This window comes from Podarcis liolepis (genome assembly GCF_965112155.1).
Source record: "Podarcis liolepis genome assembly, chromosome: 15".
Lineage (NCBI taxonomy): Eukaryota > Metazoa > Chordata > Lepidosauria > Squamata > Lacertidae > Podarcis > Podarcis liolepis.
This window is the reverse complement of record NC_139566.1, coordinates 3,154,697-3,177,321: the sequence shown is the minus strand read 5'-3', so window position 1 is coordinate 3,177,321 and position 22,625 is coordinate 3,154,697. Positions and strand designations below refer to the sequence as shown.

The 22,625-nt window shown below is 50.2% G+C and overlaps 1 protein-coding gene and 1 long non-coding RNA gene across 3 annotated transcripts in view; one reads left to right on the top strand and one right to left on the bottom strand.

The window, feature by feature from the left end:
* The window catches only part of LOC310694452, a 79,274-nt gene that overhangs the window by 19,568 nt on the left and 37,081 nt on the right, over positions 1–22,625 (bottom strand). The gene's annotated exons all lie outside the window — the stretch shown is intronic.
* The window catches only part of SNX27 (sorting nexin 27), a 42,865-nt gene that overhangs the window by 8,247 nt on the left and 11,993 nt on the right, over positions 1–22,625 (top strand). For both annotated transcript variants that reach the window (XM_083477161.1, XM_083477162.1), the window contains exons 2-4: positions 13,963–14,194; positions 19,340–19,532; positions 21,898–21,962. In XM_083477161.1, coding sequence (XP_083333287.1) covers positions 13,963–14,194; positions 19,340–19,532; positions 21,898–21,962 — 490 coding nt within the window. The remainder of the gene's footprint in view (positions 1–13,962; positions 14,195–19,339; positions 19,533–21,897; positions 21,963–22,625) is intronic.

The following is a 22,625-nucleotide window of genomic DNA, read 5'->3' as shown; positions in this document are numbered from 1 at the left end:
GACTTAACACCTTCCTCAGGCGCTTTTGCCTAGCTGGAATGTGTCCTTCAAAAGCTTGCCTGGATGAAAGACTGAAGTGTGTGGGAACTTCTGCTTTTCCACGGCTGGAATGCACCTTGCTGCACAAAGGTTAGAGTCACCTTGATTCCCTGTCTGGGGGAAAAGGTGAGAAACGAATGAATGAATGAATGAATGAATGAATGAATGAATGAATAATAGGTTGCTTATGAGGTAATGCGACCCTGAGGCTGGAAAAAAGTTGTTTGCTTTAGAGGAAAAACCCTGGAATCATGATTCACAATCAATATCTGTAAGCATAGGAATGATTCCTTTTTTACAACACGTGTTATACCGTATTTTTCGCTCTATAACACGCACCCGACCATAACACGCACGTAGTTTTTAGAGGAGGAAAATCCATAGGCATGCCACCCGTAAGCATTTCCTCCATAACACGCACAGACATTTCCCCTTACTTTCTAGGAGGAAAAAAGTGAGTGTTATGGTGCAAAAAATACGGTAATTTCAGCACCACTGATGGCGTTTTGCCACGTCAACAGGTGCCATTGTGCTATTAATTTCTGAGTTGCAGAAGTTAACAAAAGTTCACTCTATGTGACATAAAATCTACTGAGGGCACTTTTTTTGCTTTCTTTTGCCCCAGTTTCATTCTGGTTATTGTGATTGTTCTGCTAGGTTCTGTGCTTCGTTCCCAAGAGCCATGTGCCCCACTTCTAAGAAACCAGACTGAGGAGTTTGCTTTCCCAGAAGTCTTGTTTCCAGCTGCTAAATAGTCTGCTGCTCTTCTGTGGCTTCTAAGCTGAAGGTGGGATGGTGCTTTGCAGTGGGCCAGGGAGAAACAAGTTCTTTCCCCTGGTAGGCTGGTGACACATAGGGATGCAGGCAAGGTAAAGGTAAGGGGACCCCTGACCATTAGGTCCAGTCGTGGACGACTCTGGGGTTGCGGCGCTCATCTCGCTTTACTGGCCAAGGGAGCCGACGTACAGCTTCCGGGTCATGTGGCCAGCATGACTAAGCCGCTTCTGGCGAACCAGAGCAGCGTACGGAAACGCCGTTTACCTTCCCGCCGGAGCGGTACCTATTTATCTACATGCACTTTGACGTGCTTTTGAACTGCTAGGTTGGCAGGAGCAGGGACTGAGCAACGGGAGCTCACCCCGTCGCGGGGATTCAAACCGCCGACCTTCTGATCTGCAAGTCCTAGGCTCTGTGGTTTAACCCACAGTGCCACCCGCGTCCCTACAGTTAGGCAAAGTGGTGAATAATTGTTAGCTGGCATCGTAATCCTCATCCCCAAAATTTATAACTTGCAAAAGTGTCTAAAGCATTCTGGGCATTGGACAGGAAGAAGACATACTGGTCCCTTCATACAGCAGAGAGAAAGTGTTGATTTAACCCAAGCCAGACCCTTGGTCCATCTACCTTAGACTTGTCTACACTGACTGGCAGCAGCTCTCTAGTGTTTCAGAGAGATCCCACCCCCACCCTAGACAGAGATGCCAGGGATCAAACCTGGGTGCCACCTCTTTGCCCATTTGTAGTCTAAAAAAAATAAAATTCAGAGAGAAGAGGGGATTTGGAGGGGGGGACCTTTGCACTGGAGAGGTCAGAGTGTTTCTTTTAAAGTAGAACCTTTGCACTAATTAACCCGTGGGGAGGAAAAGGAATTGCCTCAGAACACCAAGAAGGAAAAACAAAAGTTTTGAGTCACTTTGTAAAGCGGAGCAAAGGAGACAAGAAAGGGAAGGAGGCCAGGACAGGTAGGGCCAATTGATGTTGTAGTCCAGTAACCGTGGGGCGGAGACAAAGGCAGGGCAAAGTCTCCAGAGTTCACATTCTGCATGCAGGAAGTCCCCTGGCATCTCCAGGTTGGTGAAAGCCTTTGCCCTTGGACATTGGAGTAGATTACACATGCCAGGCCAGCCTCCCCCAGTAGCTGACTGGGGGCTGTTGGGAGTCATAGTCCAAAACATCTGGAGGGCACCAGGTTGGGGAACACAGGGCTAGGGGACCAGTGGCCTGCCTGACAAGACAGCTTCCCACACCCATAAGCTTCCAGACAAGGAACCTTCCTGCCACCCCCCCCCTCCAGAGATGATTGAACTGCCCTGGCAGCCAGAATATTGAACCCTCCTGCTTGAAAGCCCCTTTGCTTCCCATCCCGTCCTTGATGCACACAGCGAATCATGAGGTCACCCGCTTGCCTGCGCAACAGAACAAAAGCTAAACTCTTTATCATGCAGTACAAAGATACCCGTCCTTTAAAGGCTGGTTTTTAATTTTGCCGGAGCTGCTGCCGGGAGCATACAAAGTGGAGGGTCTCTGTTCTTTCCGAGTCGCTTCTGATAACAGAACTTGCCCTTCTGTGCACTGTGGAGGGATCTAGTTAGGTCCCCCACCAGATAGGATGACGATATTCCCTTGCAGTCCTGCTCGGTGGCTCTGCTATTACTGGAGTGGCATTGGCAGCAGCGGCTCCCACACCCGTGCCAGTAAATGTGACTTGGCTCATAAATCCTGGCCGCTCTCCTTCTTCCCCTTCTTGGTTTCTCTTTCTTTTTTTACTGTTCCGCTATCAGCCGAAAGCCCTTGAGGGAGGATCGTAAACCATTCCTGCGTTCTGGGCATCACCTCCTTGTAGAGTGGATAGGTTTCTTAATAGGAGGGTGTCAGGCACCTTGAAAAGGTTATTGTGTGGGCAAAGCTACCTGAGGCAAGATGACGCCTTCCTTTTCCTCCCCCACCAGTGCCCATGATCAGGGTAACTTTGATGCCTGCCCCAGCAGAGGTCCCTTCCTGTCCCTTGTAGGATCTGTGACAGTGATTGCATCTTTAAGGCCACACCACCCTGATGGTTTTAGGGTTAGGCAGAGAGGATTGGACAAAGTCACAAGGGATAAGGCTTTCTAGGCTCTGCGTCCACGGTCAGAGGCAGCGACGCTCCTGGACATCTGAACGCTTTGCAACAACTGCCTGATGCATTCAGCCGGACAGGAAGGGAGCGTTACTTGCAAGTAAAGCCCGCTGAAGATGGCAGCCGTTAGTTACCTGCTTTCTCCACAGTCTCAATGAGCCGAGGGGAATGCAAAGCTTGGCGAAGGCATAGAATTGGTCTCTGAAAGCAGGGCGGTTTCCCATCTACATTGGGATATTTTCACAGTGCTTGAGCTTGGGAGAGGCTGCCAGAAAATGGCTCAGTGAAGGGATCGGCAGAGTGAGCAAGGCCAAAATATTTCTGTCTTGTGGGCTGTCTTAGCACTTAAAAAAAAAAATAGCTGCAGGATTCTGCATTAGGACGCGGCATTTTGTGGGTGCTTCTATACTTGCTCAGGAATTGGAGTGTTGGATTCTCCCCCCCCCCCGCCCTGCCCGGGAAGCTCACAAATAGTGTGTGAAGGGTGGTAAAAAGTAAAGCACCCCTGACAGTTAAGTCCAGTTGCGAACGACTCTGGGGTTGCGGCGCTCATCTCGCTTTACAGGCCGAGGGAGCCGGCATTTGTCCGCAGACAGTTTTTCCGGGTCATGTGGCCAGCATGACTAAGCCGCTTCTGGCGCAACCAGAGCAGTGCACGGAAACGCCGTTCACCTTCCCGCCAGAGCGGTACCTATTTATCTACTTGCACTGGTGTGCTTTTGAACTGCTAGGTTGGCAGGAGCTGGGACCGAACAACGGGAGCTCACCCCGTCACGGGGATTCAAACCGCCAACCTTCTGATTGGCAAGCCCAAGAGGCTCAGTGGCATCCGTGTCCTTATGAAGGATGGTAGCCCTCCCTTATTGTTAATCCCCTGCAGCTGGTAGTCAGAGGTAGACTGTCCCTAAACCCAGAGGCTCTATAAAGTCATCATGGCCAATGACCTTTTTATCTCTGCTGTCCAAATCTGTGGCCTTAGGTAAATTTCGCAGCTTAATTAACAGGTTTTAAGAAGTACCCTTCCTTTTGTGGACTTACTGCCATTCAGCTTCTTTGGGTGATTCAGAACTCTGGTATTCAGTGGGGGAAAGACTGCTTCCTTATACTGTTTAGTAATGATACAAAACACTGTCTTACCTATCTGCCCTTTAGGCGCTTTTATAAGAAAAAGAAAGAAAAGGCCCCCAATGTTAGCCTTTCCCCAGTGGAGAAACGGCTCTGTCCTTTGATAATTTTTGTTACCCTTTTCTGCACCTCTTCTAGCTCTACTGTATCCTCCCTGGGATGAGGGGGGCGGTATCCTGAGTTCTGGCCAATCATGAAATGCCTTGGGTAGGGTTAGTTTTCTCCTGGCCTCCTGTACCCCATCTGTGAAATGGGCATAATAAAGTCTGCCCAAAATGATTTGGGCCACAAGTATACGAAAGAGTGCCTCCTTCCGTACAGACTAGCCTGGGGGTTATGATCGGTGAAAAAGACCCTCCTGGTGGTTCTGTTGCCCTCAGACATTTGAGGGGTGGGAGTGGCTCTTGAGAGGGCCTCCTCAGTGGTGGCCCCAAGAATGCAGAACTCACCGCCCATAAAGATGTGCCTGGCAGCATCTCTCTATAGTTTCTGGTGTTGATGTTTTCAAGTGCTTCAAAGCACGGGTTGTTTAAAATTAATATTATTTCAATACAAACCATCACATTAATGTTTTTAACACTCTTAAAACAGTTTCACAACCCTGTTCTTTTGTTCTCATTTAATTTCCGAAACCACCTTCAGCATGACCCCATAACGTTTGCAGTGTGGTTTAGTGGCTGAAGCTCTTCCCAAAAGAGCAAAGATTGTGTTCCTTTGTTGCAGACTTCCTAATTGAAACAAAACAAATTACGCGAAAGCATGCGAGAGGAAAGCGGTGCGGGCAAATCCCTCGCGGGGCTCTTGCTCCATTACTTGGACTGCTTCCAGGCTGTTTCCCCAAAGGAAATAGCTGGCAGGGCTTGGCCTGCGCTGGAAGGTGTGCCTCGCCAGCACCAGACGTCTTTAGGAGGCTTGTTAAATTGAAATTCCCCCGTGCTGAGAATTCTGGATCTGCCGGAGCCGAAGCAAATGTGCTTGTGCGAGATCCGGCTGGCGTGCGATTTCTTTGGGAGCACATTTTTGCTGTGCCTCAGTTTCCCCAGACAAGGCGCTGCATTGGGCGGCCGTGTGGGGAAGAGAAGATGTCTGGAGGGAACCAGCTTTTCAGAGCATAGCTGCAGTTCTTAGCTCATTTGCCTTCCCGACCAGTGGCGGCTGGTGCCCACTGGGAGAGTTGGGTTTTGCCCCCCACCCTCCTGCTGCATTCAACAGTATGGATTCTAAGGAGGAGACTTGCATGCCAGCTGTGTAAGCGAGAAGACAGGCCGGTGGGCTTGGAGGAGGCTGGTGCCCCATTGGCGTCATAGACCAGCCTCCCCAGCTTCCCACAACCTTGAGGAATACACCAGTGCACTTGAAAGAATTTATACCAGTGACAAAAGATCTGTGCTGGCGGTCTATTAGTTACAAGGCCAGTGCTTTGCTGCTTCCATTCCTCCACCTCGTCCTTTTATTTATTTATTTCTATACATCCCACCTCCTCTCCCCCCCCCCCGAGAACCAGGACTTAAGGCTGCTCACAGAAATGAAAACAAATACTGATAAAACACACTTTCTGCCTAAAATGCAGATGGGGGAAAAAAAAGGTACCGCCTGCACAACTTGGCAGTGATGAAAGTGCATTATGCCCCGTCAAGGGGGCTTTTTTTTACATCGTGGCAGAGCCCGCCCGCTGTTTCCATTCCTCAGCTCAGCCTCAGGGTGGGTCATGAACCAGTGACCTGAAGGGTGTTCAGCTGCCCAAAGACCAGCCACCTTTCACCAAGGGGTGGGGAAATTTGCAGCGAGAAAAGAGAAGTGAGGGGCCCTTGGCTCCATAGGCCAAAGCAAATCGAGCGGCAGCCCCCAGTCCGGCACTGGGCCTTCCTGATAGCCAGTGTCTTGGCGGTCGGTCGGTGGCTCATGCTTTGAACAGGAGAGCAAGCAGGCAGGCAGGATGTTCTGCTGTGCTGAAACCGGGGAAGGGCGGGCGGGAAGAGAGAGGCTGCCAAATTCTCATTATTTACACCAGGCCTGTCCAGTCCACCCGCCTTACCCTCCTCGCTGATTGCAAGAGTTGATCTTGTGCACTTGTGCCTGGGGAGGGATAGATAGAGCAGCCCCCCAACCCCCTGACAGCATGTATATGACAGCATATAAGTTATATATTTAGATAGTTTAGTCCCCCCAACCCCCTGACAGCATGTATGTTTTAAACATAAGTTATATATTTAGATAGTTTAGTTCTATCAGTGTTTAATTGTATTTTAACGATTGAGATTTTCTGTGTTTTTAGCAGTTCTTGTTTTTATCCGTAAGCTGCCTAGAGTCCCGTTAGGGAAAAAGGCGGGTTATAAATAAATATAATAACAATGACGATGTCCAAGCTCCCGCACTGCCGTAGATAAAAAAATAAATAAGAAATCCACAGATCTGCTTGGCCTGGCCTCAGTTTGGAATCGCTCTCCTCCTCCCAACAATCCTCCCTGGGGACAGGGCAGGTCTGCTGCAACAAGAAGAGGTTCCTTGTGGGAAGGGACAGATTTCAGGTCCCAGGGGCCAGAACCAGGAAACGTCCCCGAGATTCAGAGCGTGGCAACTCCCTGGTGCTTGTTTTCCCTTTCTTCCAGAAGAAGGAAGAGAATTGAAGCACAACAAACCCGAACAATTAATTCATTCACTTAAAAAAAGAGGCAGCGGTAGCACCAGCGGCCGCTGGCAATCTCTTCCCTCTGTGCTTCTCCGTTTCGCAGATCTGCAGCTCTTGGCTTTCGCTGCTGGTTGTTCCCAGCTGGGTTGCCATGGAGACCTGACTGCAAAAGGTCCTAGCCTTTCAGTCCCCTCTGCTGTGGCATGTGGAGATGCCATGGGAGGGTCGGGAGCCGGATCGGGGCCAGGAACCAGCAGCTTCATCCCCAGGGTTGAAGGTGCAGTTGTGCTGTGTTCTTAAATAGCCCTGCATGCACCCAGTGACTCTGTCATTCTGGCAAGGTGAGCTCCAGGGAACTGGTTCTGTGTTGATCTCTCCCCGACTGGCCTAAGTGCTGTCCTGTGAGGGGGGGGTGTGTGTCTTCCCTGCCCCTGGGTCTGACCGTCGTGGTGGCTGCAGCTGACGTAGCAAAGGAGCTCTGTGTAGTTCCTTCACTGTACAAAGCGTGACTTTGGTTGTTGCTCCCAGCTGGCTGCTGCAGAGATTGGCTTTGCTCATCTTCGCCTCCATGTTTTAGCTGTGCATGTCAACGCAGGAAGTTTAGCTGCAAAAAGGAAGAGAAAGGAGGGTGCAGGTTGTGTCTAGGGAACATCAGAAGCTGTCTGACGCCAAGCCGAAGCATTGGCACTTCCAGCTCAGTATTGTCTTCGCTTCCTAGCAGAGGCACCCGGGAGTTTTCAGACGGGCCGCATTCCCAGCAGTGCCCCGTTGACGACCCTGATGGACCCATTGGCTCCCCTGCAGTCCCCCACCATGCCTAGAGCAGCTTTGCTTCAGCCAGGTTGCAAAAGCCCCATGTACCTTCAGACTGTAGCATAAAGGTTAAACTGTCTGCTTAGATAAATGGCAGCAAAACAAGGCAGAGCAATTTTTTAAAAACCTGACCACAGGTGGGAGTTGGAATCCTGCAACATCGGAACGGCGTCCTGAGTCCAGGCTCCCCACTGCTGGCTAATCCAGCCTCCCTTAGAAGGGAATTGCGCCATCCTGGTGCTGCCACTGAGAGAGACCCGTCTCCCACACAGCCTCCCCTGTCTCACCTGGAGCATGCTCTCCAGCCGTGAGCTGAACTCACATTCTGCAGTGGTTTTAGGCTTCCAATAACCTGGGGGATGAGTGACAGTGGACAGATGAAGTCATTTCAGTGGCAATTTGTTCAGATTGTAAGCTATTTTACTCTTTTGAAATGAACTTGCCCTGGCACGGCCCTTGAAGTAAGACACAAATTTGGATCTCTAGTTCATGGGCAGGCAGTTTCCTTGTGATGGATGAGGCCTGGGATTGGCTCACACCTTGATTTTTTATTTATTTATTTCGGCAGCAGATAATGTCCATTTAGCCGGGACGTTGCTGGCGTGGGAGCCAGGACACCCACCACTCTTTAAAGTGTTGAATAAACTATTTTAGATGCCTTTAGCCAACAATCTTGCCAACCGAATAAACACAGCTAAATTTAGTTCTGTAGCGGGAAAAGAAAGCCAGTGCTCCTCCTTGGAGGTCTGTGAGGGAACTGTGGTCAGGGTGTGCGCCCAATGTGCTGGCGGACGTGAGCCTTCTGAAAACAGACTCGTTTGTTGTGGTCAGTTTTCTCGGGCCTGTGTGGTCAAGACCAGATTTGACAGCCTCCTCTCCACTGCATCCTGCAGCTGTGACTTTATAGGTGAAGATTCCTGCATTAATCCTACTACTACTACTACTACTACTGTACTAAGGGATGTGGGTGCCGCTGTGGGTTAAACCAAAGAGCCTAGGGCTTGCCGATCAGAAGGTCGGCAGTTCAAATCCCCGCGACGGGGTGAGCTCCCGTTGTTCGGTCCCTGCTCCTGCCAACCTAGCAGTTCGAAAGCACGTCAAAGTGCAAGTAGATAAATAGGTACCACTCCAGCGGGAAGGTAAATGGCGTTTCCGTGCGCTGCTCTGGTTCGCCAGAAGCGGCTTAGTCGTGCTGGCCACATGACCCGGAAGCTGTATGCCGGCTCCCTCAGCCAATAAAGCGAGATGAGCGCCACAGCCCCAGAGTCGGACACGACTGGACCTAGTGGTCAGGGGTCCCTTTACCTTTACCTTACTACTGTACTACATTTATTACATATACCCTGCTCATCTGACTGGGTTGCCCCAGCCACTCTTGGCCGATGGGGGTTGGACTAGATGACCCTTGGGATCCCTTCCAACTCTACAGTGCTATGATTTTATGATTCACAGGTGGGACTCTGCCTTGTTCAGGATTTGGTGTGGATATTTTGTGCCTGTATGTATTAAACGAAGCTGGGGGCTCTGCCAGGGTGCAGGCCTTGTAACAACCCTCCCCTTGCCTGCTGGCCCTGCTTTGCACCCTCCTTGAGTGTCTTTGCCTGGCCTGAATATGCCCTTGAACTCTCACTGTGTGACTTGCTCACCTGGGTGGGGGATAGAGAGGGGTGTGTGTAGAAACTAGCTTACTGTACCAAGGTAAAATCTCTGTCCTCTGCCCACTTTCATGGTGTGCACACCCTGGAAGATTGCCCAGAAGGCTTAAAAAGCCCCCGCCCCTGGCTTAAACATGAAACCTGTTTGCTGTAGGTGAGCTGCAGACTATGATTTTTCATCATCATCATCATCAAACCTTTATTGGCATCACTTACAAACATTCAGAATAAATAGGCCAGTGCGATCTCGTCACCATTTCAACAGTACAGTCATTTGCCAAAGGGAAGAGGAGGCGAGAATCTATTTCATCTCTGTGGGTCTCCAGCAAGGGCAGGATCTTGTAGCGTACTTTGGCGACAAAAAAATCGAATAGCGGAACTTAGCTACTGTCTTGGTGAGCTCCTGGTCTCTCCCCTGTAATAAGAAGCGTATAACCTCTGTCTCTGGTTTCCATGTTGGAATACATAGATGGTCTAGAAATTGTTGGCGGAGATCACACATTTTACATTTAAGGACCATGTGAGCTAGAGTTTCCACCAGGTGGGCATTGCATGGGCAGATCCTATCTCCTTCTGCCATACCCGCAAACCTACCCCAAACCATGATTTTTCCCCTGCAGACATTCCCTGGCTGAACTAGCATCCCAGGTAGTTCCGTCCTTTTCCCTGAGACCGTAGACATCGGCTGCCAGAGTCGATAGCTCTGGGCTACATGAAGGGTTGGCTTAATGGAGGCAGCAGTGCTTCTGTGCGCCACTTGCTAGAAACTCTGTGAGGGGAGGTTGCTCTTGTGGTCAGGCCCTGCTTCTGGTTTTCCCATATGTCTCTGGTTGGCCACTGTGAGAACATGATGCCAGACTAGGTGAGCCATTGGCCTGATCCAGGAGCCTCTCCTTGTGTTCTTACGACTTGGTTTAAGGCAGCACCCATTGAGCCTTCCGGGGGACTCCGTTCACATCAGCTTCCCACCTTCTGTCTTTCCATCTTGAAGTCCTGGCAAGTCCTTTCTGAAAACGTGGACACGGTGGTTTAGCATCGTAGGCTGGCAAAGACATTAATCAGTGCAAATCCTATACGTTTATTAAAAAAAACCCTGTCCTCTGACTTTTAGGACCTCAGAAGAAGGACCTTTAACGATGAATTTTATGGTTTGGTGTCTATATCCCGCCTTCCCATTGCTTCTCCCCCAGCCATTCAGACTTACTCTGCGCTGGCTCCGTTTGTAGTTTTATATCCTGTGGCTGGGACCCCAAGGTCCCCGTACAATCTTCTGTTTGCGCACAGGGGCTTTCCAGCCTCCCTTTTTCAGTGGCAGCCCCCTGGGAAGATTGTGGAGGGGCTCCTGAGGCACAGAGGTCTGCAACTGGAAGCGAATGCGAATAACACCCTCTCCCTTTTGTGCATCACACACACACACACACACACACACACGCCACAAGGATTCAGTATTCCTTCTGCAGCACAAAAACACCTTTAGCCTCCCTTTTGACTTGCTTTGCCTGAACACTTCCTGCCGTCTGGCTCACTTTAAAAAGTGGAACTCTCCTTCCTGCCCATAGCCTCCCCCCCCCTCCCCGGCCAAAGGCAAAGCCTCTTCTGGGTGGCCATATATCCCCATCGTCTAGCAGATAACATAGGAAACTGCCTTACGCAGCGCCAGACACTTGATCCCTCTTGTTCAGTGTTGTTTACACTGACTGGTAGCAGCTCCCCAGGGTTTCGGGCAGAGGGTCTCTCCCAGCCGAGCTTGGAGAAGCCGCCAGGATTGAACCTTATGCATGCGAAGCAGGTACTCTGCCACTGAGTCCATCGCCCCACCTTGTCCGCCTTTGAGATTGTGAGTCCTCTGGGGGCAGAGACTGCCGGTGCCGTGTTCTGCTCAGTGCCTGGCACAGTGCCAGTTCTTAACCACAGATCAGTGCTCTCCTTCCAAGCTGTTGGCGAGAGAACAGTAGCATCTTCAGGATTCCCAGGGGTCTCTTTCATGTCTGTTCCACCCAGAGAGCAGCAGAGGTCAAGGTAGCCAGTGGGGTATGTGGAGCAGCGGTAAAGGTAAAAGTAAAGGGACCCCTGACCATTAGGTCCAGTTGTGGCCGACTCTGGGGTTGCAGTGCTCGTCTTGCTTTATTGGCCGAGGGAGCTGGTGAACAGCTCCTGGGTCATGCGGCCAGCAGGACTAAGCCGCTTCTGGTGAACCAGAGCAGCGCGCGGAACCGCCGTTTACCTTCCTGCCAGAGCAGTATCTATTTATCTACTTGCACTTTGACGTGCTTTTGAACTGCTAGGTTGGCAGGAGCAGGGACTGAGCAACGGGAGCTCACCCCGTCGTGGGGATTCGAACCGCCGACCTTCTGATCGGCAAGTCCTAGGCTCAGTGGTTTAACCCACAGCGCCACCCGCGTCCCGTGGAGCAGTGGTACATGGACACTTCTGGCTCTGGGGGTTCTAGGGAAGGCCCCTGAGATGCTGGCATCTACTGCTCCTGTCCCCTCCAGTATTCTCAGTTGTGAACTGGGGAGGGGATGGAAGAAGACAAGCAGTAAAGCAGATGATTCCTCCCACGATGCTTTGCTGTCCTCCATACTGCCATTCTCCAAGGGGGTTGAGAGATTCTGCCCCCCCCCCACCAGCTCACATAGCAAGCCTTGGTGGTGGTGGTGCTAGAGCAGCCTCTTAAGCATGCAAAGGCCTGGAGGAAATGTCTCTGCCTCCCCCTCCTGTTGTTTATTTGGGTGGCCTTCACATCTCCAGAAGCCTCCCTGCGCTGTGGTTAATGAGTTATTCATTTGCATCCCACCCTTTTTCCGCAAAAGAGTGGCATGCGTGGATCCCACCCTCATTTAATCCTTGCAACAGCCCTGAAAGGGAGATTAGATTGAGAGGCAATGACTGGCCAAAGGTCACTCCCATTGAGCGTCATGCTCAAGGGGGGATTCGAACCCTGGTCTCTCCGCAGGTCCTAGTCTGACTCCCTTTTAACTGCATTTGCTCTCTGGCAATGGTTGTCTCTTTTCCTTGGAGGGCTCCCCCTTCCACACTTCCTGTTCTTCATTCGGCTTTGCATTGGTGAATTGGACTCTTAATATACAGAGCTGGGGAACGGCTCTCTTGCTATCCTGCAGATGACCCCCCCTCCACTGGCGAGGGGCACATGGATGACTTGCCTGTTCTCTTGGTCGCTCTGGAGGGAGACCAAGAGCCACAGATGTGCAGGGACTCAGTGCCTCTAATTAACAATTTTACGCACAGTCTAGTAGCTGCTGCAAGGATACAGGCTTCTAATATGCCTATTGCTTTGTTGTTGTTGTTGTTGTTGTTGTTGTTGTTTTGAAGATAAATGTCTCAGGCTCCCTGTGGGTGATTTTCCCCTCAAGCTCAATGTTCTCTCTGAATTCAGGCTCGCCCAAGCTCCTCTGGACTTTTGAGGCATTGTTCTCTGCAAGTAAAAGTCCCCGGAGAAGGAAATTCCTCTCTATTGGGGGAAGTGTGTGTGTGTGTGTGTGTTGCGTTTTCAAGAGCCAGAAAGTTGCCTTCCCCCCCGCCTCCCGCACGGCTCTGTTTACAAAACATTTCCTTCCCAAGTTCCCAAATGATTTTGCCCGTGTGCGCCTTAAACGGGAGCTCCTGTTGAGTTTGTAAATGGCATTGAACAGGGCGGCAAGTTCTGCAGCCTTAGTCAGTAACTAGTCTGAGCTGCAAGGTGTCTCCTGAAGAATTGCTGCCCCTTCAGCTCCCATCATTGTGTGTGTGTGTGTGTGTGTGTGTGTGTGTGTGAGAGAGAGAGAGAGAGAGAGAGAGAGAGAGAGGTTAGGTTACTCTAAATGCACCTCCTCCCCATAGACATCACTTTCCAAATATTTCCACCAAATCGTCTTTACTGCATAGGTTTCTGGGTTAGTGGCACCAGCCAGTGAGTTCAGTAGCTTGGAGAAGAAGTTAGGAACGAGAGCAAAGGACATCTAGCAGCCCTCAATGGGAGGCTTATTTATAATATTTGTTAGTTGCATTTCTCACGGAGTGACACAGATCAACTTGCATTGAAACCAGTTAGGAACATCCAACAACAGTCTAAAAACACAGATAAGACAGATCAGGACTTACTCGTCCCACCCCACTCAGAGAGGCCACAGTGCCCCCATTCAAATCAAGGGCCGAAAGCCGAGGCAAAGAGAAAAGTCTTTGCCTGGAGCCTCCAAAAGATGGTGCCAGGCGGGACTTCCTGGGGAGAGCACCCCACAAGTATAGAAAGGCCTGATCTCATGTTGCCCCCCTCCTTTTATATCCAAGTGGAAGCTTGTAAAAAAGGAGTCTGCGCACCTTGCAGCAGAGATCATCTTGAAATCCACACACCACACAGGTTATTATTAAATGATGCTGGCAGGCAATAGCTAGGCACACTTCTTTTTTGTAATGAGATTTTTATTAAAGTGTTTCATAATATGATAAAGTAGCTGCTGCAAAAATAGAAATAGAACAGGTAGAATACGGAGCCCTCTCTTAAAACTAATTCTTATCCCTTACCACTCACAAAAGATGGTAGCTCATTCTAACTCTCGCCTGTTCCTATCTCTTCCCAGCCTTTTACATGCCTTAAGAGGGGCCCGATACGCCAGAAGTAAGGCAACAGGGAAAGTCCTGAATTTTAACACCCCCTGTCCCTTTATTTTCCTCTGATTTTCAAATCCTAGAGCTGTTCTGTTGCTTCAGTTTCTGCACTCTTTTTTATTTGCTAATACTGACTCCGGTAACGTTGGCGCCAGGCCTCAAGCTTGTGGAACAACCGTCTCCCCCTTCTCCTCTGCCAGGAACGGCGTGAACGTCGAAGGGGCGACGCACAAGCAAGTGGTGGACCTGATCCGGGCGGGGGAGAAGGAGCTGATCCTGACGGTTCTGTCGGTGCCTCCCCACGAGGCGGACAACCTCGACCCGAGCGACGACTCTCTGGGCCAGTCGTTCTACGACTACACTGAGAAGCAGGCGGTGCCCATCTCCATCCCCACCTACAAGCATGTGGAACAGAATGGTGAGAAGTTTGTGGTGAGTACCAGCCCGGCTGGGGGGTCCCCTCTTGGGTGCCTGTGCCTCGTGACGGAGGGCTTTGGAACGCTCTTTCTGCTCCCCGACTGGTATAGAGTCCGGCTAGCAAATGTTTGGGCAAAAGAGAGAGTGCTGGCCTTCAGCGTTTGCCCGTACAGCCTAGGACCCTCGTACCTACAGCACTGCCTCTCCCGGTATGCCCCACGGAGAGCCTCAAGGTCCATAAATAGCAACACCCTAGTGGTCCCGGGCCCTAAGGAAGTTAGATTAGCTTCAACCAGAGCCAGGGCCTTTTCAACACTGGCTCCGGCCTGGTGGAACGCTCTGCCTCATGAGACCAGGGCCCTGCAGGATCTGATTTCTTTCCGCAGTGCCTGTAAGACAGAGTTGTTCTGCCTGGCCTTTGGCTTGGAGCCAGTTTGATTCCTTCGCCCTCTTTCTTTTTCCTGTCTCCTCCTGTGATGAGGCTGCATTTTAATGTTTCAATGTTTCAATATTTTATTTTAATCTTGTTTTTAAGTTGTATTCATTCAACTTGTTTTTACTATTGCTTGTTAGCTGCCCTGAGCCTGGCCTTGGCTGGGGAGGGCAGGGTATAAATAAAAATTATTATTATTATTATTATTTATTACACAACTCTCCTGTCTGTCTCCTTCTCTCTGGGAGAGGAACGGGATTCCTCCTGTTCTGTAATGTGAAGGAGGGGAAAAACAGCAGGAGCCCCCTTTTCTCCAAACTGCTTGTGCAAGTCTTTGGGAACTCCCTGCCTCATCCCCGAGCTTTCTGGCAAGCAGAAAGAACTCAAGAGAAGACGGTCCCATTCACACTACACATGACAGTGATGTCATTTTCAGCAGCCATGGCTTTGCTCCCTAAGGATTCTGGGTGCTGTAGTTTTTTAAGGGTGCTGTGACCTGTTAGGAGACACACACCCTTTCCCCTAGGAGCTACAATTCCCAGAGTTCCCTGTGAAGAGTGATTGTTTGTTAAACCACTACAGTGGTACCTCGGGTTACAAACACCTCGGCTTACAAACTCTGCTAACCCGGAAGCAGTACCTCTGGTTAAGAACTTTGCCCCAGGGTGAGAACAGAAATCGCACGGTGGTGGCAGCGGGAGGCCCCATTAGCTAAAGTGGTGCCTCAGGCTAAGAACGGTTTCAGGTTAAGAACGGACCTCCGGAACGAATTAAGTTCTTAACCAGAGGTACCGCTGTTTGGGAATTGTGGCTATGGGAGGAGACTAGGGACCTCTTGACAACTCTCAACGCTCCCAGACTCCCAGAACTGGCCTGGGTACGGCTCTCGCTGCATCTTCCGATGTCCAAGTCTCCATTCAAGCAAGACCCCTGTTGCTCAGTGGTAGACTTTGCACATGGCAAGTCCCAGGTTCAGTCCCTCAAGGCATCTCCAGCTAGGGCTGCACAGGTCCCCTGCCTGGAACCCTGGAGAGACTCTTCCTGTTGGCGCAGACAACCCTAAGCAGGATGGAGTGAGAGGCAGAGCATCCTCTTGGCAGGCAGTGGTTCCAGGAACACCAGAAGAGCTTGATGGCTCTAATTCAGCGTCCTGCCCTCGCAGCAGCCAACCAGGTGCCTCTGGAAAGCCCACAAGCAAGCCCTGGGCGCCAGAAGCAGTTCTCCCTGCTTGGGATCCCCAGAGGCATTCTGCCTCCGCCAGGGGAGGGTAGAACAGAGTCATTTTGGCTAGTAGCCACAGGTAGCCTTATCCTTCATGACTTTTTCTAAGGGTAAGGCTGGGAAATTGCCAATAAACAGATGAATCCAAAACGATAAAATGGCTGTTTTGTTGTGGCTTGACAAAAACGGCAACCGATTTAATCAGGATAAGAGCAGGCTGTGTGCGCACACTGGGCAAATGCTTTGCAAAAGGCATTCCACAACCCATTTAGCTGCCATTGGCCTCACCTCTGAAGGAGAGGACACCTGGAGCAAATTCTACTCTGACTCAACCTGGTGAAGGAAGCATGGCGATGCGTGATGCACCTCTGAGATTCCTCTTTTGGTGATGGAAAGAAAGCTAACCTCACTCTGGCCACATCCACAGAAAACATATTTAAAGTTTCCCCTGAAGAAGCCTGGGAACTGTAGTTTAAGGGTGCTGGGGATTGTAGCTTTGTGCAGGGGTAAACTATGCTCTTAAAAAGTAGAGACATCACCTTGCCAACAAAAGTCCATATAGTAAAAGCTATGGTTTTCCCAGTAGTGATGTATGGAAGTGAGAGCTGGACCATCAAGAAGGCTGATTGCCAAAGAATTGATGCTTTTGAATTCTGGTGCTGGAGGAGACTCTTGAGAGTCCCATGGACTGCAAGAAGATCCAACCTCTCCATTCTGAAGGAAATCAGCCCTGAATGCTCACTGGAAGGACAGATCCTGAAGCTGAGGCTCCAAGACTTTGGCCACCTCAGGAGAAGAGAAGACTCCCTGGAAAAGACCCTGATGTGGGGAAAGATGGAGGGCACAAGGAGAAGGGGACGACAGAGGACGAGATGGTGGGACAGTGTTCTTGAAGCTACCAGCATGAGTTTGACCAAACTGCGGGAGGCAGTGGAAGACAGGAGTGCCTGGCGTGCTCTGGTCCAGGGGGTCACGAAGAGGCGGACACAACTAAATGACTAAACAACAACAACAAACTATGCTCCCAGGATTCTTTGGGGGAAGCTGTGTCCTTTCAGTGTGTGGCATGAAGGCGACCTAGGTGCAGCAAAACGTGTTATCTGCATGGCCACTCCATGGGGACTTCAGCTTCTTTGCCATTGGACTCCCCTCTGTGAAAACCACCGGCTGTCCCATTCTGCCATGCACTGAGTAAAAGAGCCAGGAGAAGGTGATTCTGTTGCAGAGGACACTCTGTCCGACTGCTTCTTCTGCCCAGGAGGAACCAAAGACATCCCATCCCCATTCCAGAGCTGCTCCACGCTGCCTCTTTTGAACGTTCTCCACAACATAGCCCACCCCTCGTGGGTCTTTCAGTAGCCATTGAAAAGCGGAGTTATTCCTGGTCATGTGCCAGCCCTGCAGGAGTGGGGCGTGTGCCCATCTGCTGTCCCGGCCTGTGCCAAAGCGGCCTGCTGCCCACGAACTCCCAAAGGACCCAGTGAAGCCTTCAGATCCCATCTGGTCTTGTGGGGTTTGGGACCTTTTAGCCTGTGTGTGTGTGTGGCTATAAATTACTCATCAGTAATTGGAATGAGGCAGCTTATTTACGGGCTCTGAGTACACTGGGGAAGTTTGCTCACTGAACGGGCAAGACGGATGTTGCATTGATTTCCACCCCCTTCCTCTCTCCTCCCCCCCCCCTGTGAAACAGGAACTATATTTCCAAGGAGAGGCAAAGAAAATGCTTGTTTAGAAAGGATCATGTGCTAAATTGGAGTCTCCACAAATTTGCTGACCTTTTTTGTGTGTGCAAAATCTAAAAAATACATATATGAAGCTTTTGAACTATTTTTAAGGAAATAAGACTTAGACATTGGTTGCCATAAATCTGGATTTTCCCGCACATTTCAGCGATTTTTGCCTGGGCACTGCTTCTGACTGCAGTATTCCGGCTGTGTCTAGAAAATTCCAGACGTATGGCAACCCTACCAAATAATGTACTGGAGGGAGATCTGATTTTAGGGCAGAATTAGAGGTTTGTTATCCCCCCCGCCCTGGGCAGTGCATCTCTATAGATTACGCAGTTATTTACGTTGTCTTATTCTCCTTAAGAAACAAATCAGAATTCGTGATGGTAAGAACTTCAAGGTTCTTTTGGCATGGCTGGGCTAAGAGGACGGAATAACGAGAACGTGTGTGGGGTGTTGGAGAGCGTGGATAAGTAAAACGAGCTCAGCAGTAAAACACCTGCTTTGCATGCAGAAGGTCCCAGTTTCCATCTCCTGGAGAGACTCTGCCAGTCAGAGTGGACAATATTGACCTTGATGTGAGTCTTACTTGATGCAAGGCAACTTCCTGCTTACAAAACGCTGATTGATAAGAAAAATATTAATAAACTGGTGTTCCAACAGCAACATATTCTATTTTTTTAAAAACACAGTCAGGTAAACAGCCTGGGAGATAGCTGGGGCATTCTGCTTATCCACCCCCTAACTGGACCAAAGAGAGCTGCCTTATTCTGATCCAAGCCATCGGTCCATCATGCTCAGTGTTGCCCACACTGACTAGTATCAGCTCTCCAGGGTTTCAAGCAGGGAGTTTTCCCCATCCTCTACGCGGGGCTGCCCTTGAAGCTGTCCCAGAAACTCCAGCGGCTGCAGAATGCTGCAGCGAGGCTCCTCACGGGGTCTCTGCCATGGGAGCATATTCACCCAGTGCTTTTCCAGCTGCACTGGCTCCCGGTGGAGTACAGGGTCAGATTTAAGGTGCTGCTTTTGACCTTTAAAGCCCTTCACGGCCTAGGGCCCTCGTACCTACGGGATCGCCTCTCCTGGTATGCCCCACGGAGAGCCTCAAGGTCCATAAATAGCAACACCCTAGAGGTTCCAGGCCCTAAGGAAGTCAGATTAGCCTCAACCAGAGCCAGGGCCTTTTCAACAGTGGCTCCGGCCTGGTGGAACGCTCTGCCTCATGAGACCAGGTCCCTGCAGGATCTGATTTCTTTCCGCAGGGCCTGTAAGACAGAGTTGTTCCGCCTGGCCTTTGGCTTGGAGCCAATTTGATTCCCTCCCTCTCTTTCTTTTTTCTTTTCCTTTCTCCTCCTGCGATGAGGCTACATTTTAATATTTCAATATTTTAATGTTGCATTTTAATCTTGTTTTTAAGTTGTATTCATTCAACTTGTTTTTATTATTGCTTGTTAGCTGCCCTGAGCTGGCCTTGGCTGGGGAGGGCGGGGTATAAATAATAATAATAATAATAATAATAATAATTATAATTATTATTATCCTTACCTGGGGATGTGATCAGGGATTGAACCTGGAGCCTTCTGCACTCAAACCAGGTGCCCCACCCCTGAGCTACTGCCCTTCCCCATCACTTTTGCTAGATCTGAGTATATCCTTCGGCAGTGCTTAATTGATGTTTTCTTTTTAACTGTTTATAGTTTTATTATACGTTTGTAATACACGGATTCGCCTTCACCTTGTTTCCCCCCCCCTGCCCTTTTCCCGCCTCCCTCCCAGGTCTACAACGTTTACATGGCAGGCCGGCAGCTGTGCTCCAAGCGGTACCGCGAGTTCGCCATCCTGCACCAGAACTTGAAGCGGGAGTTTGCCAGCTTCACCTTCCCCCGCCTGCCGGGCAAGTGGCCCTTCTCCTTGTCAGAGCAGCAGCTGGATGCCAGGCGGCGGGGGCTGGAGGAATACCTTGAAAAGGGTACGCAGACAAGAGCACGTGGGTCGGGGAGGGGGGCCGTTGGCGTGTTCTCCACCGACAGCCGATTCATCTGAACAAACCACGGTTTGGTCAGCTGCTTCCTTAGAAGGGGAGCTGAAACAAAAGGTTTCAGAAAGGCTAATAATTCAATTTTTTAACAGTATCCCTGCAGTGAATTAGGCCACATATTTTCCATGCATTTATTTTATTAATTAATTCCAAAACATTTATACACAGCTTGATTGTAAGGAGCAAGCAAACCAACTCAAAGAGGCATACACACACACACACACACACACCAATAAAAGTGTCAATAAGAAAAAACTAGCACCAGTAATTTAAGATTAAAAAATTTAAGCAACAGAACCTGTTTTCAAGGCAAGGTAACAAGTCACGCTCTTAAAAGAGGCATTCCTTATAAGGCTTGGTGGGGAGGAATTCCTGTTCGGGGAGAGTGCATTTTTTATTTAGAGTTGCGAGAATAAGCAGATACATGCAGATGCATTAAATCATGCAACCGGCTAAACCTCATTTGATCGATCACCTGGGAAATGTCTGTGGCCCCGCCCAGATGTGGCTGGACTCCAAGTCCCAGCAGCTGCAGAAGCCAGCATGGGCAAATGACGATGGGAGTTGTAGTCCCGAGAGCATCCAGAAGGCCTCTCTAGCTGCCCATCTCTGGCCCTGGCAGTTCTTTAATCCAGTGTTTCCCAACCGGTGTTCCGCAGCACACTACTGTGCCGTGAGACATTGGCTGGTGTGCCGTGGGAGGGAGGCGGGCGAGTCGGGCGGTGAGAGGCGGCGGCGGCGAGGATCCGCGTCGAGCCGGGGGCGGCTCCGCGGTGGTGGTGCCGAGCGGCGGGGCAGCGCGTGCAAAAGGGAGGAGCGCGAGACAGCGGAGGAGGAGGAGGCCGGCATGTCCGGGCAGCAGCAGCAACAACAGCAGCAGCAACTCCCGGCGACGGCTCCTCAAGCCCCGCCGCCGCCCCCTCCTCCGCCCGCCACCACCACAACAGCCGCCGCCGCCTCAGTTGCCGCCGTCCCTCAGTCCCTCGCTCTGCTGCCTCCTCCCACCCCCAAAGCTTGGAGGTTCCCCGGCAAGGGGGAGGGAAAAAACTTTCACTTTCGTGCGTCCCTCCCGGCGTGACGCTGCACGCTGACGTCACGGGGCGGGGCTTTAATGGTGGTGTGCCGCGAGATTTTTTTTCAGTAAACAGGTGTGCCGTTGCCCAAAAAAGTTTGGGAAACACTGCAGTTTAATCGAGCCTCAGGCTGCCCTGGAAGCTTTGAGAATTGAGGGCGACAGGAAAGAGCCTTTGCCTCCTGTCCAGCCCTTCAGATTCCTCCTCTGGCATGGAAGTCTGGTTAAGGCAGAAGGTGCAAAGATTATCCTGGGAGCACCCAGTCCTGTAGCTAAGGAGGTGTGCATTTGATCAGTACTGGATGGGGGGGGCACTTCCTCCCTCTCCAACCCCACATAAATTGCATTAGCAGCCCACCTGGCAAGCGCATAATGTAGTCCCCTCCCCAGTTTTTTACAGGCTAAATGTTCAGGAGTCTGTGCTTAGCAGTGGGGCAGACCCACCACTGTTAATCTCCAAGGAACCTTGAAAACAATCCAGGGACTGAGACCTCCTCTTGTTCTGTCAATTCCCTCTTCCTGCCCGTTAACTTTAAAAAAATATATATATTTTTTACCAACAACCAAAACACAAATAGTGAAACCCCCAGGCGGCTGATACATTGAGTATACATAATCAATAATAACATATTCAAATCAACCATATGTACAATTTTATATACGTTAACACTCCTCCATCCACAAGGTTTATTTAACTTTTAACATTTTAATTGCCCCAAATTGTTCAAACCTACCCAAATAATTCAATATCTTCTCAAGCCAATCCTCCTCCTCCTCACTGACCTTAAACCCTTTCATTCTGTCTATCTTCATAGTTAGATATTCTAAAATTATAATATTATTCAGTTTTTTTCTCCATTGGTTCACATCTAACTCTTCATTTTTCCAATTACTCGCTATAATCTGGCTGGCTGCAGTTACCATCAATTTTACCCATTTACATTCCCCCCTTTTTTTAAACTCAGTGCTACTCAGACTAATAAGAACCATTAATTTAGATATTCCTTCCTACCCACAATTTCTGATATTTCTATACCAATCTGTTTCCAAAATTCATTAACAGACAATCCCACCACATATGACTGTACTTTTCCATCACTCCACATTTCCTCCAACAATTCTTACTTCCAGATTTTGTAATATGATATAACCTTACAGATGTATAATACCATTTTTGTACCAACTTCCTGCCTGCTAACTGAGCCGTTCTCCTTCCCTCTGCAGTGTGTTCCATCCGGGTCATCGGGGAGAGCGACATCATGCAGGAGTTCTTGTCAGAGTCAGATGAGGTAGGCGAGCAAAAAGCCGGACGCTTCAAGGGAGGTGCCAGAGCATGTGCAGTTGATGCTTAAAGTATGTCCTAGAGTGTTGGACAGGGACCTGGGTGGCGCTGTGGTCTAAACCACTGAGCCTAGGACTTGCCGATCAGAAGGTCGGCGGTTCGAATCCCCGCGACGGGGTGAGCTCCCGTTGCTCGGTCCCTGCTCCTGCCAACTTAGCAGTTCGAAAGTATGTCAAAGTGCAGGTAGATAAATAGATACCACTCCAGCGGGAAGGTAAACGGCGTTTCCGTGCGCTGCTCTGGTTCGCCAGAAGCGGCTTAGTCATGCTGGCCACATGACCTGGAAGCTGTACGCCGGCTCCCTCGGCCAATAAAGTGAGATGAGCGCCGCAACCCCAGAGTCGGCCACAACTGGACCTAATGGTCAGGGGTCCCTTTACCTTTAGAGTGTTGGACTAAGTCCTTGGAGATCAGGGTTCAAATCCCCACATGCCCATGAAACTCACTGGGTGACCTTAGGCCAGTCACTGCCCCTCCGCCTCACCTACTTCACAGGATTGTTGTGGGGATTAAATGATGAGGGACAGAACCATGCACGCCATCTTGAGCTCTTTGCAGAAAATGGTGGGCTATCAGTGCAACACCCCCCCCATTAAATAATAAACAAAAG